The sequence below is a fragment of the Podarcis muralis genome, chromosome 7 (assembly GCF_964188315.1).
Source record: "Podarcis muralis chromosome 7, rPodMur119.hap1.1, whole genome shotgun sequence".
NCBI classification, from domain to species: Eukaryota; Metazoa; Chordata; class Lepidosauria; order Squamata; family Lacertidae; genus Podarcis; species Podarcis muralis.
Window position 1 is genome coordinate 20,127,065 of NC_135661.1, and position 21,116 is coordinate 20,148,180.

Below are 21,116 nucleotides of genomic sequence, written 5' to 3' on the forward strand. Positions count from 1 at the left end.
ATGTTTAAATCTCGAAAGGTTTATAAGTGCTTTGAAACAAGAAGGAGAAGAGTTCTGGGACACTCATGAAAGTCATACTGGAGGTGTGGGGCAGGGAGGGTGTGGGGAGCTGAGGGGAAGGGTGTGTGGCCTGGGTACAGTTCTGAGGGCCAGAGAGGGAGACTTGGAGGGCCACATGATGTCAGCTGACTGACTAATCCAGTGTTTCCCAACCGGTGTTCCGCGGCACACTAGTGTGCCGCGGAACGTTGCCTTGTGTTCCGTGGGAGGGAGCGGGCGAGTCGGGCGGCGAGAGGCGGGGCGGCGGCGGCGAGCACACGAGGGGCGGCGAGCGAGCTCCCTCCCACATCCCATCGCCGCTCGCTTCGGCCGGCCTACTGGAGGAAGGCGCGAAAACCTCGCGCATGCGCAGGCCTTCCACCTGCGACAGCCCAGTAGGCCGGCCGAAGCGAGCGGCGATGGGATGTGGGAGGGAGCTCGCTCGCCGCCCCGCATGTGCTCGCCGCCCGACTCGCCCGCCTCCCTCCCACGGCACACCAGCCTACCTCCGTGGGAGGGAGGCGGGCGAGTCGGGCGGCGAGAGGCGGGGCGGCGGCGGCGAGGAGAGGCCGCCAAGCGCGGGGCTCTCGCCGTCTGCCTGCCTGGCTGCCTGCGAGCTCGGCGGGCAGCGCTTCCGCCCGCAGCGCCCGCCTCGCGGCTCTCATTCCCTGCCCCTGCCAAAGCTCACCCAGCCAAGCCGCGCTCTCCTTCCTGCCTCGCTTTGCTGCCTCCTCCCCCCCCACCCCCAAAGCTTGGAGGTTCCCCAGCAGGAAGGAGGGAACTTAATCCTCTCCAAGGGCTGCGGAAAACAGACATGCAAATGGGGGCTTGCCAGCTCTTCAAGCGCCGCCGGCTTTCTTCGGGAATTACCGCCCGCCGAGCCCGGTAACGCTGACAGGCCGAGCCGCGGGGCTTGGCAGCGCAGCCGGCAGAGTGTGGGAAAGGGCGGCCGCCACGCGCCGGGCAAGGCGAGACTCGACGGGGAGGACACCGGCAGCAGCGCCCCCCCCCCCCAGAAACCCGCTCTGGGCAGGTAATTCACAGAGAGTGGACAGAAGGAAGCCTTAAAGGGCTTCAGCCTCCCAGAGTGGCGGGGAATAATAATAATAATAATGATAATAATAAAATTGACAGGGGGTGTTTTTCTAGGTGAGGGGGTGGGGACTGTAATAACAAAAAAATCAGCTCTATATCAACCGCTGTTTTGCAATGAGGAATTGCAAATAAGGAAGATCAAAAGGAGAATGTTTTTTTGGGGGGGGACTCTCTTCCTCTTCCTCCTCCTCCTCTCGTTCTTGCTCCTCTTCCTGGCAAAAGGGCTGCTGAGACCCCTTCTCTCTTGGGTGCCGGTGGGTGCTGTGACGTTGACGCTGCTGTGGCAAGTGCCTTTACTTAGCAGATTTTTTTCATCAAACAAGTGTGCCTTTGCCCAAAAAAGGTTGGGAAACACTGGACTAATCAGTAGGCGCTCCTGCTCATCTGTTGGACTTGACCCAAGGGACGGATGGAGGGGTCTAACTCCCAAGTACTTTTCCCACAGCACCCAGCAGGATTTAGACCCTCCTTTCCCCAGCTGATGAGCGGAGAGTCCAAATTTGCTGGTCAAGCAGGAGTGAGCCCTGCCCATCAGCTGACGTGTCACATTGGCTGTCATTACCCAGTGACATCATCATCCAGTGACATGGTTAGAGAGGCAACAATTAGTGGGCCCCGATTGGCCTATGACTGACTCGCAGCTGTCCTTGGAGACGCAGGTCAATTCTGTGTCCAGGGCAGCTGTCTACCAGCTCCATCTGGTACACCGGCTGAGACCCTACCTGCCTGCGCACTGTCTTGCCAGAGTGGTGTATGCTCTAGTTATCTCCCGCTTGGACTACTGCAATGCACTCTATGTGGGGCCACCTTTGAAGGTGACCTGGAAACTGCAACTAATCCAGAATGCGGCAGGTAGACTGCTGACTTGGAGTGGCTGCTGAGACCATATAACACCGGTCTTGAAAGACCTACATTGGCTCCCAGTATGTTTCTGAGCACAATTCAAAGTGTTGGTGCTGACCTTTAAAGCCCTAAATGGCCTTGGCCCAGTATACCTGAAGGAGCATCTCCACCCCCATTGTTTTGCCCGGACACTGAGGTCCAGCTCCAAGGGCCTTCTAGCACTTCCCTCACAGCTAGAAGCGAAGTTACAGGGAACCAGGCAGAGGGCTTTCTCGGTGGTGGCGCCCACCCTGTGGAACGCCCTCCCATTAGATGTCAAGGAAATAAACAACTACCTTACTTTTAGAAGACATCTGAAGGCAGCCCTGTTTAGGAAAGTTTTAATGTTTGATGTTTTGTCGTTTTATCATCATCATCATCATCATCATTATTAATATTCTGTTGGGAGCTGCTCAGAGTGGCTGTGGAAACCTAGCCAGATGGGAGGGGTATAAAAATATTATTATTATTATTATTATTATTATTATTATTATTATTATTCCTGGCAAAATGAATTTGTGCCAGAGCTGTGGAGCAAAACAAGGCTGAGGAAAGACTTTAGTGCTAATCAACTATTCAAGCTGCAGAAGGGACTTTAAAAAATAATAAAAATACATGAAATAAAAACCATCTCCTAAGATTAAGGAGCGCAAAGTTGCCAAGGAATGGGTGGAAGCTTTCCCAGCTCCATAGTAACCCTCGTGAGTTTCCAAACCATTAGCAGCCCCAAGAACTGCCTGCAGCTGCGGGGAAAATGTCCAGAGTGAAAGCAATAAAGGAGCAAGGAGGTGCCTTGTGGGTAATAGACACGCAAGCAAACCAGATCAAGGGGTTTCGGCCTTTGCTTGGGGAACGAGGCTTGTGATCTGGAGTACGCTGGACTCCCTTCTCGAAAGAGGGACCTCTTAAGAGAGAGGGATTTAAGAAGGCATCGTTTTCCTGTTCTGCCCTGCGCTCGGCGCCCAGTTTCCATTCTGCTGCAATTTGTCTTCTGCCAAAAGTTAGGTTATTCATCTCATCGTCTGCTGTGCTGAAATCATGTAACTCAAGTAACGGATCATGTCAGCGACACTGTCATGCTATTCTGCCCCATTCATTTCGAAGCAAAGGATGTGTAATTCAAATTGTGGGTGGGTGCCTTGTTTGCGGACTAAAAGCAATGACAAGACTGATCGCTGATCAATTTATTTCCATTCTGGGCCTGACACAGATACACAAACACTGGCCGTTTCCAACCCTGCTTTTGTTTTCATTGGAATTTCCAGCGTAGTTTAACATAAGGTTACCAGACATCCCCATTTCCTGGGGACAGTCCCTGGATTTACAGATCAGTCCCCTGACAAAATCCTATCATTCCAACTCATTTCAATGAAGTGTCCCTGGATTCACTGAAAAAAATCTGGTAACCTTAGTTTAACAGTTCTTCCCTTTCCCCAAGGAACTCTGGGAATTGTAGCTCTGGGAGGGGGGGGGGAAGGGGTCTCTTAACAGCTCTCCTCACCCCTTAACAAATGACAGCTCCCAGAATCCTTTGGGGGAAGCCATATGTTGGAAGCCGCCCAGAGTGGCTGGGGCAACCCAGTCAGATAGGCAGGGTACAAATGATGATGATGAAGGTGACTGTTTGGAGTGGCATAATAGTATGGTGTGAATATGGCCTAACTCTAGCATTCCAATGGGTCTAGCATTGGATACAACCCACAGTTTAGAAACCATGGGGTATAGCGGATGCTGATCCTGAGTAGGCCCATTGATGTTAATGGACATGACTAACTTGGGTTCCCTGTTTAGGGAAGTTTTTAATATTTAATGCTGTATTGTTTTTAACACTTGATTGGAAGCCACCCAGAGTGGCTGGGGAAACTCAGCCAGATGGGCAGGGGATAAATAAATTATTATTATTATTATTATTATTATTATTATTATTATTATTATTATTTCATCTGTTTCAATGGGTCTGGTCTGAGTTGGACTTAACTGAAGCTAACCCTATGGAATTTACCTCTAAGTAGATGACATGGGTAGATGATAAGTAGGGACGCGGGTGGCGCTGTGGGTAAAAGCCTCAGCGCCTAGGGCTTGCCGATCGAAAGGTTGGTGGTTCGAATCCCCGCGGCGGGGTGCGCTCCCGTTGTTCGGTCCCAGCGCCTGCCAACCTAGCAGTTCGAAAGCACGTCAAAGTGCAAGTAGATAAATAGGTACCGCTCCGGCGGGAAGGTAAACAGTGTTTCCGCGTGCTGCTCTGGTTTGCCAGAGCAGCGATGTCATGCTGGCCACATGACCCGGAAGTGTCTCTGGACAGCGCTGGCCCCCGGCCTCTTGAGTGAGATGGGCGCACAACCCTAGAGTCTGTCAAGACTGGCCCGTACGGGCAGGGGTACCTTTACCTTTACCTTTAGATGACATGAATGGGATTCTACTCTCAAAGCAGAACTGCAGGAATGAAATTGAGAGAGTCATTCTTAATTCATAGTTAGGTATTACAAGGTAAAAAAAGCTAAAGGACCCCTGGACGGTTAAGTCCAGTCAAAGGCAACTATGGGGTTACAGCACTCATCTCACTTTCAGGCCAAGGGAGCTGGATGGCACTGTTGTCGAAACTGCTGAGCCTCTTGAGCTTGCCGATCAGAAGATGGGCGGTTCGAATCCCCACGACGGGGTGAGATCCCATTGCTCTGTCCCACCTCCTGCCAACCTAGCAGTTCGAAAGCACACCAGTACCACTGCGGTGGGAAGGTAAACGACATTTCTGTGTGTTCTGGCTTCCATCACGGTGTCCCATTGTGCCAGAAGCGGTTTAGTTATGCTGGTCACATGACCTGGAAAGCTGTCTGTGGACAAACACCAGCTTCCTCAGCCTGAAAGCGAGATGAACCCCATAGTCACCTTTGACTGGACTTATCCGTCCAGGGGTCCTTTACCTTTTTACCTTTTATGTATTATAGTAGGCTTTGTGTATGTATCAATTTAATGTGCCCACAATGTACTGGGACTTCCGCCAAACTGCATTCTGGGACTTGGGCAGGCCAGAGACAAGACCCAACAGATCTAGTTCTGATCTGGCCGGGCATTTGTTTGTTTTGACACGCTACCCAATTACCTGCGATGGAGTCTCTCAGGTCCTTGGTAATGATGGTCAGGTCGTCCACGTCTACAAAATGCAGGTGTTTCTCCGGAGGTTGGCTGGCAGCGGCGGACAGCTCCAAGTAGTTCCCACGCCCCGTGCTGACGATGAAAACCGTGACCCCCATGTCCTTCAGGAGCTGCATTGGCTGGGAGATGTCATCCGTAGAGAAGCCGTCGGTCACCCACACCATCACCTTGGGGACATCAGCCCGCGCCCCGGCCTTCCCACTGAAAAGCATGTCTTTGGCGAAGGAGAGGGCTTTGCCTGTGTTGGTGTCGCCCATCACCTGTTGGATGCTGCGAATGGCATGCTGGACCGCCCCGGTGGAAAGGTAGCGGTCAAAGGGGAACTCCATCGTGGGCGTGGTGCTGATGTGGACAACCCCAGTCTGGACATCGTGTGGGCCGAAGGCAAATGGCTTGAGGAGGTCCGCAATGAACTCCTTGACCCGGGAGAATTCGTAGTAGGAGACGCTGCCAGAGCTGTCCAGGAGGAAGAGAAGGTCCCCTTCTAAATCCGGAGCGATGGGACGAGGACCTAGAACAGGCGCAGGATGAGAATTAATGGGGCAGAAACGGCGAAATTGACCGGGAATATCAGAAACCCGGAAGAGAAGAACTTTAAGAAGGAATGGGGAAAATTTACAATGTGTCTTAGAGAACACTGTAAACAACTAAAAACTTTGGCAGGATTTGAGTAACGTTTGAAATGTACTAAAAATTCAGGTAAAAATGGGTTATTTAGAAAAATAGAAAAAATAAGTGAAGCAGTTGAAAAAAATGGATAATGGTAACCATGGAAAGGCGGAGGGGAGCCAAAGGGTTCAGGGAATCCTAAATGACCTAAATCTTGGTGTTTAATGCTTGAATTTAAATTTGTAACGTAAAACTTAATATTTTTTTTTACAAATAATCATATACGGTAATAATAAGACAATTAATGAAGCAGAACATAAAGAAAAAATTACATGTAGGCTCTAATCTTACTAGGGAGTAAGCTGTTGAGATCAAGGGGGCTTACATCTGACTAAACATGCGCAGGACCTTTGCCCCGTTTGAGCAACAAATCTTAAATTTTGCACATTCGATTTTGGGCCTCGAATCAAACCTTTTCCCTCACCCACTCAATCCAAAGTTCAGTTAGGGATTGGGGGGAAAAAATCCAACCATATGAGGTTCCCGGTTGCCTCAATTCATGCATTAAATGTCATACAATCTTTCGTCATTGCTGTTGCAAAGTGGTCTGCCTGGGTCAAATCGTTCCCAGCTACCACTCGCTTTGGGATATAGTGATAATGGAGAAAATGAGGCATAATTTTAGATTTCAACAAGGACTGGAACCTCCAGACGCTTTTAAAATATGACTGCTTTATCACATATAGAGCGGAACCACCGTTTTCAAGGCAGCCCCCGTCGCAAGTCTGGAAAATCTGGAACTGTACTCAATCAAATAACAGAAATATTCCTTCTTTAGTCTTTCATTGCTCAGACTCCATTACTTAACCCATGTTGAAACTGCACTTATTATACGTACATATTTTTGGGGGTTGGTCTTTCATCTCTTGTTATAATTGTTCTCTCTGTCTTACGTATGTACAGTGGTACCTCAGGTTACATATGCTTCAGGTTACATACGCTTTAGGTTACAGACTCCGCTAACCCAGAAACAGTGCTTCAGGTTAAGAACTTTGCTTCAGGATGAGAACAGAAATCGTGCTCCGGCGGCGCGGCGGCAGCAGCAGGAGGCCCCATTAGCTAAAGTGGTGCTTCAGGTTAAGAACAGTTTCAGGTTAAGAACAGACCTCCGGAACAAATAAAGTATTTAACCCGAGGTACCACTGTACATCATAAAAGGAAATAAAAAATCTCTCCCCCCCCCAAGAAAAGTCACTCCCAGCTGCAGTGATTAGATGCATTGCTGCTGCTATGATTCCTTGCCTATGACCTAGTCTTTCCTTCCCCTGTTAGAGAATCAGGCTCCCTATTCCACCTGCTTTTTCCCCCTTGGACATATTGCCATTCCAGGCAACGTTAACTCTTTCCCCACCACAACATATTCTCCGACTGTTTATGGGGGGGGGGGGGGAATTATTGTTTCTGAGTAGGGAACCTCAGGCCCCAAGGGGCAGAATGCGGTCCTCCAGGCCTCTCTGCCTGGCCATTCAAGACTTTTCCCTGGCCACGCCCCTCCCCAAGCCATATCCCACTTCTGACACCATGTTGCATCAACCGAGAGTCAGGACACTGCATTGGGAAAGAGAAAATCTTTTAAGCCTCAGCTCAATAAGCCAGAAAGTCCCGTCAAGAGTTTTCCCTCATGAAAGCTCTCAGGGATAGAGAGTGGGGCAAAGCAGGGGACAAAGTCTCTCTCCTCTCTAACTCTCACCCTTGAAACAGGGGGACGGGACCTTCTGACAGGCTGGGGTCCACGCTTCCTTCTGGGCAAGCTTCTGGAGACCATATGGTGGCAGTGGGCAGGGTCATGGGTCAAAATGGGCAGAGCAATGTGAGGGATTTGGGGCATAATATCCAACTCTCATCTTGAGAGAGGTTATGGAAAGCTGATTTAAAATTCTCGGTATGCTGTACGTTGAAAGAAAATTATATGAAAATGATGGACCGTTGGTATCTAAGTCCCAGTAAGTTAGCAAAAATGTCTAAGACAGGTACAAATATCTGCGGGAAATGTAAAGAAAAAGAAGGCACCTTTTATCATATGCGGTGGACGTGTAATAAAAGCATTCTGGGAAATGAAATATAATGAATTTTAAAAATGTTTAAAATAACTTTTTTTAAAAAAAAGGGAGAGAGAGGCTTTTTATTAGGAAATGTAGGTGCTGAAATTCGAAGAGAGCAGAAAGACGACAGCTGCACGGATGTTATTAGCCCAGAGACGGAAGGAAGATAAAGTCCCTACCAGAGAAGGATGGCAGATGAAGTTGATGGACTATGCCGAGATGGCAAAACTGACAGGAAAGCTCAGGAACCAGGAAGACCAAAACTTTAATAAGGAATGGAGAAAAAATATAATTTACCTTAAAGACCACTGTAAGCAGATGAAAACACTAGCATACTGCAATAACACTTGTAATGTAAAAAGAACTGTGGACATAATGGAGTTATAAAAAACTTGGATTATTGAAAAAAGATTATTCGTTGTAATATGGATAAAATGTATAATTAGTTGGAAATCAATAAAATTTTAAAATGCAAAAAGAAAAAAAAGAAAAAAGAAAAAAGATGCAGTAGAAAAGGTTTAACAACAGAACCCACAGAGTGGAAGGTGCGAAGTCCAGAGATTCGAAGGAATCGTTTGATTGTGGATATGTTGTAGTGTGATTATGATTTTAAATATGTACAACCAAATATTTTTTTTAAAAACAAACAAACAAAATGGGTGGAGCAATGAATGCAAATTTTACCTTTGTCCTCTAGGCTGGTTTCTCCAGCCATACTCACTCGCCCCTCTCTATCCTCTATCCAGGAGGATAGAGACATGACTGGAGTTCACCAGGCAGGTGGAAAAAAAACCTGAGAGAGGGTACAAAATGGGATTTGGGTGTGACTTGGGGAGAGTTCTGAGGGCCCGATCGAGGGACTTGGAAGGGTCACTTTTGGCCACCTCTGATAAATATCTATTATTCAAAATAAAAATAGTATTACGAAAAAAGGGCCACACGTATCCAGCACGTGTCTTCTCACAAGGAAACGGATCTGCTATAGCCTCGTGGAGAACCATGCAGAACAATATAGCTCTCATGACTTAGCCAACACGGAGTCCTTGTCAATGAATAACAGACAGAGTCTGAAGGAAGTCGTGTCCACAGGTGCCTTGCTTTTGCTAATCCCTTTCCTCCTCTGTGCTAGACAATCGTGCCTGGAAGCGATGAAAGGCAATTTAAGTCTCCAGCCGTAAACTTCCTGGCATATATCCTCTCACATACTCTGCCGGAGGCAAGAAATTTGCTGGGCCACGGACTGTCCCGAGCCGGGAATATGTTCCCTCAGCCTGTGTATCAACGGGAGAGAAGCAGCTAAAGTCAATTTGCTCCAGTTGTAAGCGGGGTTTGCCGTGGGATATGGAAAAACCTACTCCCAAATTATATTTGCCTGAGAAGGGGTAGTGTCACCAACATTTGGGGGTAGTTCTAATAATACTGTGAATTGTTTTCTGCAGTTTAAAAACACAAATAAATAAATTATTCCACCTTCTGCCAGTTGAAACTCTCTCACTCCACCCAGGGAATATTTGGGAAATGCTGCTTTAGATTATGGGTGGGCAACTTTGTTTTCTGTTGGGGACCACATGTCAACAGTGTGAGAAACTCAGATATAAGCTAAGCACCAAATGGCTCCTTAAACCAGGGTTACAGCCACCAAACTGGAATAATATCTAGTTGCCATTTTGGGGCCAGACAGTTTGAAAGTCTTATTTTTCAATATGACTTTTGGGTTCCTGAAATCCGTTCTGATTGTGCAGATAAAATATCATGGAGAGAATACTATAGGATATGTTGTTGGTGTGTGAAAACAGTCAAGATCCAAGGACCCCCAGGCATACGTCTCCAGATGGTGGAGACATCAGGCAGCATCCTGGGGTTGCAAGTGGCCAATAAAGGTAAAGAGACCCCTGACCATTAGGTCCAGTCGTGACCGACTCTGGAGTTGTGGCGCTCATCTCGCTTTATTGGCCGAGGGAGCCAGCGTTCAGCTTCTGGGTCATGTGGCCAGCATGACTAAGCCGCTTCTGGCAAACCAGAGCAGTGCACAGAAACGCCGTTTACCTTCCCGCCGGAGCAGTACCTATTTATCTACTTGCACTTTGACATGCTTTCGAACTGCTAGGTAGGCAGGAGGAGGGACCAAACAATGGGAGCTCACCCCATTGCCAGGATTCGAACAGCTGACCTTCTGATCAGCAAGTCCTAGGCTCTGTGCTTTAGCCCACAGTGCCACCCGCGTCCCTCAAGTGGCCAATAGCCAGGCTCAAAATGCGCCTAGTGCCTGGCGAATTTCGAACATTGCATGCCAACTGTTAGAGTCAAAATGCCAGAGTCAAAAGAGGATTCTCTTAGGTTTTGCTTGAGTTTTCGAAGGAGAAATAGAAATACAGTGGTACCTTGGTTTACGAACTTAATCCGTTCCGGAAGTCAGTTCTTAAACCAAAACTGTTCTTAAACTGAGGCATGCTTTCCCTAATGAGGCCTCCTGCCACCGGTGCCCTTAAACTGTTCAGATTCTGGGCTTCCGGAGGCGGCGCCAGCGGTAATGGCGGATTCCCTCTGAATTGGAGGGAGAAGCTCCGCAGAAATCGGGTCCACCGCTGCAGCGAAAGCGGAGGACCCTTAAAAAAACCGCAGGTGGGAGAAGCCTGGGGCCGTGGGACTCAGCGGGCACGTTTTGCGCCCCCCCGAACTGTCAAAGAAGCTCTGTAAAGAGCTTCAGAGCGGAGCGGGGGTCGCGCTGTGCTGGGAGTTGATCGCTACTTCTGCAGAGTGAAGCTGCACAGCAGTTACTGGAGAGCGCTGACCTTTTTCCTGTGAAACATCGAATTAAAACATCTACCCGTGAGTAAGAACTGGGGAATTTGGAAAAGATCAAAGAATAAGAACCAATATAAGTGGACTTTGAACTTGATTTTGGCACTTTGATCTTGGACTCTGTTGAGGAAATGTGGATCTGAAATCAGCAAAGCATAAACAGGAAGCCCGCTTTGCCGATCTTGTAAATAGATTGAAAGCAAGGGACAAAGGAGCTTTGAACCAAAGAAACTGATTTATTATAAAGAGCTAAATCTCACTGCCTGGCAGACGAGCCCCCCCCCCCATAAGTTGGGAAAGGGGGAAGCCATCACTCAATCCTTGACATCGGACTGCTTTAAACAACTCAAAGGTCATTGTGAATGCACCGTTTTATAGACGTAACTTTTACTGTGGATCTCTGCGAGAGACTGGCAACTTTACAAGGATACATTTGAGTCTGTAATTGTTTTTATTGGTGTAACATTGGGAAGTCTATGAAGTTTATGAAGTTACTGTTTAATAATCATCTTTTATGAAACATTTTGCTACTCTGCTCCCCTAGAGGAACTTTGTGTTATAGCTGGGGATTTTCCACTGCAGCTGTCATTTCTGTACTGCTAAGAAACAAGCCTGGGAGTTGTGTGAGCTGTGTGAATGACCTTGACTCTCAGAGGCTAAGTAATGGATCAGGACAAACAACAAGATAAGGCGCAGGAGAAGTCTCAAGAGAAGTCAACAAGAGCTAAAACTAGACTACAGCAGCAATTGGCACAGCAACAACAATCGCACAGAAGAGCATCTGTAACAGGACTTCCTACCCCACAAGCCATAGAAGGGGCAGGATCGGATCCCACGACATTAGATAAGATTCTTTCAGCCCTACAAAACTTGACAGCTAAGATTGACTTAAATACTTCAACTACCAATGACCTAGGGCAGAAAGTAAGCGATGTGGGGCAGAAAGTGAATTCTAATACCCAGGTCATCGACAGGTTGCTGCAGGAGTCCAAGGAGACAAAGAAGACAGCAGAGGAAGCGAAAGAGAGGGTATTGGCGGTAGAGGAAAAGATACCGCCAATACATAGAAAATTGGATGATTATAAGGCACAATTCTCTCTGATTGAACTTAAAGAGAAACAGACTAATTTGAGAATAAGGGCGGTCCCAGAAACAGAAGAAGGGGAACTAATTGAATTTCTTACTTCGGAATTTGAAGCTTTCTGGGACCTGGATCCAGAAAAGGAAGAATTTAAGATAGTGAGTGCTTTCCGATTGGGAAGGGTTAAAAGGAAAAATAGAGCAAGAGACTGTCTGATTTCATTAAGGTCAAAAGAAGAAAGAGATAAAATATTGAGCCTCCACTACCAGAAAGCACTCGTGATTGAAAGTGAGAGAATTGAAATTTTCAAAGATATCCCAAAATATTTATTGGATCTCAGAGCCAGCTAAGGAGATTTGGTAGGCCTACTAAGGAAAAACAACATTCCGTTCAGGTGGGAATTCCCACAAGGCCTCTCGTTTACATTCAAAGGAAAGAAAATAAAGATAAGATCGAAGGAAGATAAAGTGAGTTTCCTGAGAGATTTTGGAGAAGACCTGCGAAGAGAGGCCAGAACAAAAGAACCGGAAATATCAGGATTGGGACCACTTGACTTAGGAAGACACCCCTTGGGGTTGGACCAACTAGAGAAAGAGACACAACCATCAGATCAAAAGCAACTCTTAGGAGCGGTTGGAGGAACTTTATAATAACTACAACATGTCTCTGCAGATGTTAACCTGGAACATCAGGGGTTTGAATTCCCCCAACAAGAGGAAGAGAATTTTCCATATGTTAAAAAAGGAACAATTAGACCTGATTTGTCTACAAGAAACACATATAACAAGACTCCACAGGAAACTATTGATAAATAAGCGACTAGGCCAAGAATTTATTTCATCGGACAAAGTTAAAAAAAAGAGGAGTTGTGATATATGCGAAAGAGAAACTATCACCAAAATTTCTTTTGAAAGATGAACACGGACGATTTGTAGCAATTGAAATACAATTTCAAGGAGAGAAAGTATTAATAATTGGAATCTATGCACCTAATGAGGGGAAATCAGAATTTTATAAGAAACTGCATGAGACTTTGTTAGATTACATGGATCAAAATATCATTTTGATGGGAGACATGAATGGTGTTGTGTCGACAAACATGGACAAATCTGAAAGACAGTTAGTCACAAAAGATGGAAGACTACCAAAGCCTTTTTTTGAAATGACAGACAATATGGACTTGATTGACATTTGGAGAACTAAAAACCCTCTAGGTAGAGAGGGGACTTTTTTCTCTGAAGCCAATATGACTTGGACACGAATTGACCAAATTTGGATCACAAGAGGGATGGCACCCAAGATTCGAAAGGTGGAAATCTGCCCAAAAATCTGCTCCGACCATAACCCTGTGAGAATGGACATGAAACCAACACCGATTGGTTCCTTTAGATGGAGAATGAATGACCCCTTGTTTAGAGATCTAGAAATTATTAAGAAAGCCCAAAAAACTACAAAAGACTATTTTGAAATAAATTTGAAGACTACAGTGGAAAAAAGAGGAATCTGGGATGCAAGTAAAGCTGTAATGAGAGGTTTTTTGATTCAGCAAAATGCTATAAAGAGGAGACTTCAAGAGGAGAGAAAAGAAAAGATTCTAGAGAAAATTAAAGAAGGATAGAAGAGATTAAGATCTAAACCTAAGTCACAGGAGATCCTGCGAGAAATTAAATTATATCAAGCACAATATTTGAAAATGGTTAACCAGGACATAGAATGGAAGATCAAACAGATGAGACAAAAAACCTTTGAAACGGCTAATAAGTGTGGAAAGCTGCTAGCTTGGCAGCTGAAGAAAAGACAAAAATTAAACACTGTGACTAATCTTGAAGTAAATGGAAGGAACATACAAAACCCAAAGGAAATTAAAGACTGTTTCCAGAGATACTTTAAACAACTGTATGCACAAGGGCCACAGAATGAGATCAAGATTGAGAATTTTTTAGAAACAAATGGATTACAAAAAATATCTCAAGAGAACAAATTAATATTGAATGAAAAAAATTCTGAACAGGAGGTCGAAGGTGCCATAAAGAATCTGCAGCTAGGCAAGTCTCCAGGCCTGGATGGGCTATCCTCCAGATACTACAAAGTTTTGAAAGATTATTTAATTCAACCGTTAATGGAGGTTTGTAATGAAATTATGGAGGGGAAAAGAGCGCCGGAATCGTGGAAAGAGGCCTATATCACACTTATACCGAAAAATGAGTCTGAAAAGACACAACTTAAGAACTACCGCCCCATATCCCTACTTAATGTGGATTACAAAATTTTTGCTGATATTTTGGCTAAAAGATTGAAAAAAGTGTTAGTTGGAATGATACACAAAGACCAAGCTGGCTTTCTCCCAGGCAGATATATGTCAAACAATACGAGGAATTTAATTGACATCTTGGAAAAACTGCAAGTTAATATTAATACAAAAGCTGTTTTCATTTTTATTGATGCGGAGAAAGCCTTTGACAACATCTCTTGGAGTTTTATGAGGAAAAATCTGCAAGGGATGGGGGTGGGAGAAAGGTTTGGAAATGGTATAGGTGCGATTTATTCAGAACAAAAGGCAAAATTAATTGTGAATAATGCAGTTACGGAAGAAGTTAAGATAGAGAAAGGGACACGACAAGGCTGCCCAATTTCCCCTCTGCTTTTTATTTCAGTCCTGGAGGTCCTGCTGAACATGATTAGAAGGGACCAACAGATTCAGGGCATACATGTTGGAGCTAAACATTACAAACTTAAAGCATACGCAGATGACCTAGTACTGACATTACAGGAGCCAATTCCCAGTACTAAAAGAGCTTTGGAATTAATACAAGAATTTGGTCAGGTGGCAGGTTTTAAATTGAACAAATAAAAAACTATGGTTTTAGAAAAGAATTTAACATGGATTGAGAAGGAAACGTTTCAGGGAGAAACAGGTTTATCACTGGTGAAAAAAGTAAAATACCTAGGGGTGAATATGACTTCTAAAAATGTTAATCTATTTAAAGATAATTACGAGAAGTGTTGGTCAGAAGTGAAAAAAGATCTTGAAATTTCGACAAACTTGAAGCTTTCCTTATTGGGTAGAATTGCTGTTATCAAAATGAATGTATTGCCAAGAATGTTGTTTTTGTTTCAGACGTTACAAATTATTGACAAGATGGACTGTTTTAAGAAGTGGCAAAAAGAAATTTCTAGATTTGTCTGGCAGGGCAAAAAGCCCAGAATAAAATATAAAATTCTTACTGATACTAAGAATAGAAGGGGGTTTGCCCTGCCGGACTTTAAGTTATATTATGAAGCAGCAGCTTTCTGCTGGTTGAAGGATTGGCTACTTCTTGAGAACACAGATATTTTGGACTTAGAAGGTTTTAATAATGCTTTTGGGTGGCATGCATATCTGTGGTATGATAAGGTTAAAGCTCATAAAGGTTTTAAAAATCATATTGTCAGGAAAGCACTATTTAATGTCTGGACTAGATACAAAGATCTGTTGGAAAGTAAGACTCCTAGGTGGTTGTCGCCAATGGAGGCTAAAGCTGTGAAAAAGCTCAATATGGAATTTAAATGGCCGAAATATTCGGAAATTCTGGAACAAGAAGGGGACAGGTTGAAATTGCAGAGTTATGAGAAACTTAAAAATAAGGTGCAGGATTGGTTACATTATTTTCAAGTAAGAGAGGCCTTTAATTCGGACAGGAAAAATGGCTTCCAGGTGGAAAAATCAAAGTTGGAAACAGAATTGCTAGAACCCAATGCTAAGATACTGTCGAGAATGTATGACTTGCTGTTGAAATGGAATACTGAGGATGAAACGGTTAAATCGGCTATGATAAAATGGGCACAAGATATTGGCCATAATATCATGTTTGCTGACTGGGAATGGTTGTGGACCACCGGTATGAAATTCACGGCATGTAATGCCTTAAGAGAAAATATTATGAAAATGATCTATAGGTGGTACATGACACCAGTCAAGCTTGCAAAAATTTATCATTTGCCTGATAATAAATGCTGGAAATGTAAAGAAACTGAAGGAACATTCTTTCACCTTTGGTGGACGTGCCCAAGGATTAAGGCGTTCTGGGAAATGATCTATAATGAACTGAAAAAGGTATTTAAGTATACTTTTCTGAAGAAACCAGAGGCCTTTCTCCTGGGAATAGTTGGCCAATTGGTGTTAAAGAAGGATAGAACCTTTTTTATGTATGCTACAGCAGCAGCAAGAATACTTATTGCAAAGCATTGGAAGACGCAAGATCTACCCACCTTGGAAGAATGGCAGATGCAAGTAATAGACTATATGGAACTGGCAGAAATGACTGGCAGAATCCGAGATCAAGGAGAAGAGCAGGTGGAAGAGGACTGGAAGAAGTTTAAAGTTTACCTACAAAAATACTGTAAAATTTATGAATGCTGAGGGCTCTGGAAATGAAATGAAGGGGTTCTAGCGATTAAGATAAACAAGATTATAAAGGGAGGGATAAAGGATTAAAATAAATAATGAATGATCTTGCTGAACAAATTTTTAAAGTGGAATACAAGAAGGGAAGGCGGGTGGAAGCAAAGAGAATAAGGTTCTGAAGGTTATCAATATGAAAGAGAGATTTGTTTTTATGCTAAATTTCTTTTTTACTTTTTTCCTTTTTCTGTTTTTTTGTCTGGATTTCTGATGTTTGTGGTTTGTTTTTGTGATTTTTGCTGACTTTTGTTGGTTGTTAATTTTTTGAAAAAATGCAATAAAATATTATTAAAAAATAATAATTAAACTGTTCAGATTCCGTTCTTAGTCTGAGGTAAAGTTTGCAAACCGGGACACTACTTCCGGTTTTGCAGAGTTCGTAAACCAAATCGTTCGTAAACAGGACTGTTCTTAAACTGAGGTACCACTGTAATTCCTTCCTCCAGTCATGGAAGCCACTCAAAAGGTATTACCTGCACTGGGGTGTACTCCAGAGGCCTTCTTGGCTAAGAGTAGGGATTGGGGGGAGGGGGAATTTGATTCAGATCCTATTGAAAGGCAAACCTCCCAGAGATGGAAAGAAGAAAGAGTCCCTACCAGAGAGGAATGGCAAACTAATCTAATGGACTATGCAGAAATGGCAAGGCTGACTGGAAAGCTCCGGAACCGAGAAAACAATAACTTCAAGAAAGATTGGGATTTTTAAAAAATAATTTGTTTAGGAGACCACTGTAAACAGATGAAAACATTAGCAGGATTATTATAACCCTTGTAGTGTAGCAAATACGATGGATAATATGGATAGATATAAAATGTAGATTATGATACAATATGCAGTTGAAAACGCTGACATTAGGACCCACTGAGGTGATGGGGAGGGAGGCATGAGATGCAGAGAAATCTCTGTATACGGAAATGTATTTGGTTTTGTTATAAATCTATACAGTGGTACCCTTGGGTTAAGTACTTAATTCGTTCCGGAGGTCCGTTCTTAACCTGAAACTGTTCTTAACTAGAGGCACCACTTTAGCTAATGGGAACTCCTGCTGCCGCGCCGCTGGAGCACAATTTCTGTTTTCATCCTGAAGCAAAGTTCTTAACCCAAGGTACTATTTCTGGGTTAGCAGAGTCTGTAACCTGAAGCGTATGTAACCCGAGGTACCACTGTATTTGAAAAATCAAATAAAAAAGACGATAAAAAAGACAAACCTCCCTAACCCACATTTCCTGAAGCAATGTAAGCGAACCAAAAAGCAGCCACCTTTCTGCCCTTCTCTGAATTTTGCAGTGCAGTTCTCTAGTCAAGTACAGTGGTACCTCGGTTTATGAACTTAATCTGTTTTGGAAGTCCATTCTTAAACCGAAACTGTTCTTAAACCAAGGCGCGCTTTCCCTAATAAGGCCTCCCACCGCCGGTGCCCTTCCACCATTTGGTTTCCATTCTTAGACCGAGGTAATTGCAAACCGGGACACTACTTCCCATTTTGCGGAGTTCGTAAACTGAATAGTTTGTAAACAGGGCTGTTCTTAACCCAAGGTACCACTGTAATATGTACAGAAATGCATATACTAGGGCAAAGTGTGTAGGCAGGCATCTATACTAGAAAAAATAGATTGCAAAAATGAGCCTGTTAGAAGAAACTGCACAGAAGAATTTGGGGGAAGATGCTCAGTGTTAGAGTATCTGTTTAGCATGCAGAGGGTGCCGGGTTCAAGTCACAGTATCTCCAACTAGAACCAGGAATGACGCCTGTCTGAAACCCTAGACAGTTGCTACTGGTCAGTGTAGATCAGGGTTTCCCAAACCCTGGGAATCTCCTGCTGTTTTTGGACTAATATTCCCATCATCCCTAGCTAGCAGGACCAGTCATCAGGGATTATGGGAATTGTAGTTCAAAAGCAGCTGGAGAGCCTAGTTGGGGAAACCCTGGTGTAGATAATACTGAACCAAATGGATCCAATGGTCTGGCTCAGTATAAGGCAGCTTCTTATGCATATTGGGAGAAATTCACACTCAAATGCTGCCGCATTTTTATGAGGACTTTTCAGAAAAATTGCAAGCTGGTGTGCAAAATGGAACTTACAACTGGAAGAACGAAAAGCCCAGAAACACACACACACACACACACACACACACACACGGATAGATTCGCCCCTCACTAGGAGATGGAGAGAAGGAAAACAGGGATATTGTTTCAGCGCTGGCATTGCAACTGACTCAGGTTTACCACGCCAAGAATGTGTGTGCTGGGAGGGGGAAGATGAAGGAAACTGACCACAGTTGTGAAATGGATGGTTGGTCGTATGCAGCTATAAAGAAAACCTCAGACTCTCTCGGGGACCTTAAATTACATTTGGTGGAGAAACTACGAGAGGGAAAAATGCTCCTGAAGAAAAGGGGAAAGACAAATGCAATATACCCTTCAACCTTTCACAAATGGAAGCAGTTGGTGACCCTCTTAGGACACCGTCCACTGTTATGTCACATGTCCATGGTGGGAGGGGCCTGAGGCAAACGTGGGTGGAGCAACTACAAATGCAACTCTTTTTTGTACAAGGGATGGAAGGCTCTTTTGGCTTCAGTTCTCCCACTTTCTCATTTTCTTCCAATCTTAAATTCAGTTCTCCATATTCCTACAGCAATTTTCATGCAGATTTTGCCCAATGAACACATTTTGAGAGGCGGCTTTGATTCACGTACACCTTCTTGCAAGCAATTTGCCCTGATAGAATTCACTTCTCTCTGTTATTTTCACTAATATCTTCATAATTCTGCACGCCTTCCCTTGATAGATGCACCTTTAGAAATGTTGTTTGGTTGGAGAATTGGGTCGCAAAATTCAGATGAGTGAGAATTTTGAAGGAGGGCTGTGCATACATTATTCCGGAAAGTGTGAATTTGAGAGATTGTTTTCAATGTGAACGGAACTGAATTTATTCTCCGCCCTTGCCTTGTATGGTAGATCATGCTAAAGTCAGAATCTGCTACACAACTTCTCGTGCACACAAACATTATTCCATCCTTCGTTCTAGCAAGTGAGGAGGGACTTTGTGGTTCAAAAGACATTCCAGCCAGGTGGAAAGCACCTGAGGAGACTGGTAAGGAGCATCGCTTGTGGGGAGTCCCAAGATCTGGAAAGAGAGGCCGGGGGTGCCTCCAATTCCTGAGTCCAAAATTCCATTCCCCTGCACCACCCATTGCTGAAAGTTTGACCTAGTTTGCAACCTGCCTGCATTCCCTGCCTGCCCAGCCACCCTGATCTTTCTTCAGACTGTGTGACTGACCTTTCAAAGATAAGATCTCTCTGCTTTCTTGTGGGGCTGCCTTGAAAAGTAGCCTGGAAATGTCAACTTGGTCAAGAATGCAGGCAGCACGTTGTTACATGAGGTCCAAAGATCAAATCGCATTGCCCTGGTTTCTTACAAGATCTGCATTTTAAAAACGCTGTACTGTTTTTAACACTTGATTGGGAGCCGCCCAGAGTGGCTGGGGAAACTCAGCCAGATGGGCGGGGTATAAATAATAAATTATTATTATTATTATTTGCTAGCTATCAGTTTGCCAGCAAAATTTAAAGTGCTGGTTTCAGCTTTAAATCATCGCAATCCTTTGCATGTTTAGAATGTGGCCATACCAGCAGCTATTCCATCAGGCTTGGCAGCAGAGGAAATAAAGGGAAGCAGGCCCTGTTCATCTGTTCTACTTAAGAGACCAGCAATGGCTTTGCTCTCTTTCCAGTTTCATAAGAACATATGACGAGCTCTGCTGGATCCAGCCATGCATCCTGTTCTCACAGTGGCCAACCAAATAATAATAATGATGATGATGATGATAATTATAATAATAATAATATTTTATTTATATCCTGCCCTCCCCAGCTGAAGCCAGGCTCAGAGCGGCTAACAACAATAAAAGTAACACAATTTTCATAAAATCACAATCAATTAATTGAAATGCATTCTAAAATCAACTCATTCTAAAATCAATTCAAAATCAAATTAATGGCAACCATTGGGCTAGAGTTCTGTGAGGATTACCGAAAGAGGGGGTCAGACTGTGCCTTGGCCAAAGGCCTGGTGGAACAGCTCTGTCTTGCAGGCCCTGTGAAAAGATGTCAAGTTCCTCAGGGCCCTAGTCTCTTGTGACAGAGCGTTCCACCAGATCGGGGCCACGGCTGAAAAAGCCCTGGATCTGGTTGAGGCCAGCCTAACCTCCCTGTGGCCCGGGATCTCCAAGATGTTTTTATTTGAAGACCGTAAGGTCCTCCGTGGGACATACCAGGAGAGGCAGTCCCATAGGTACGAGGGTCCTAGACCATATAGGGCTTTAAAGCTTAAAACCAGCACCTTAAACCTGATCCTGTACTCCACCGGGAGCCAGTGCAGCTGGTATAGCACCGGGTGAATGTGATCCCACAGCAAGGACCCCGTAAGGAGTCTTGCCGCGGCATTCTGCACCCTCTGGAGTTTCTGGGTCAGTCTCAAGGGCAGCCCCACAGTCTCCAACCAAGCCCCAACCAAGCAGGTTCCAAGCAATGTTGGAGGCAGTAGTTTGTGTCCAATGAATGCTAGCCCTACCCAGAGCAGACTCACTGAATGCAGGCGAAACCAGCTAGAGCAAATTCTCCTCCAAAGAGTTTCTCTTCAGGTTCTGCAGCTCTAATCTACAGAGGAGCCTGGGGGTCTACAGTGGTACCTCGGGTTACATACGGGTTACAGACGCTTCAGGTTACAGACTCCGCTAACCCAGAAATAGTACCTCAGGTTAAGAACTTTGCTTCAGGATGAGAACAGAAATCGTGCTCCGGCAGCACAGCGGCAGCAGCAGGAGGCCCCATTAGCGAAAGTGGTGCTTCAGGTTAAGAACAGTTTCAGGTTAAGAGCGGACCTCCGGAACGAATTAAGTACTTAA

General features: G+C 44.7%; 1 protein-coding gene across 2 annotated transcripts in view; it reads right to left on the reverse strand.

Moving 5' to 3' along the window:
• The window catches only part of VWA1 (von Willebrand factor A domain containing 1), a 50,660-nt gene that overhangs the window by 19,191 nt on the left and 10,353 nt on the right, over nt 1–21,116 (reverse strand). The window contains exons 1-2 of one of the 2 annotated variants that reach the window (XM_077931349.1): nt 8,565–8,610; nt 5,117–5,680 (exon numbers count right to left, since the gene is read on the reverse strand). In XM_077931349.1, the coding sequence (XP_077787475.1) occupies nt 5,117–5,680; nt 8,565–8,595 (595 nt within the window). In that variant the 5' untranslated portion in view covers nt 8,596–8,610. Of the gene's footprint in view, nt 1–5,116; nt 5,681–8,564; nt 8,611–21,116 lie in introns of those variants that run through there. The other variant, XM_028740867.2, reaches the window with a different exon arrangement.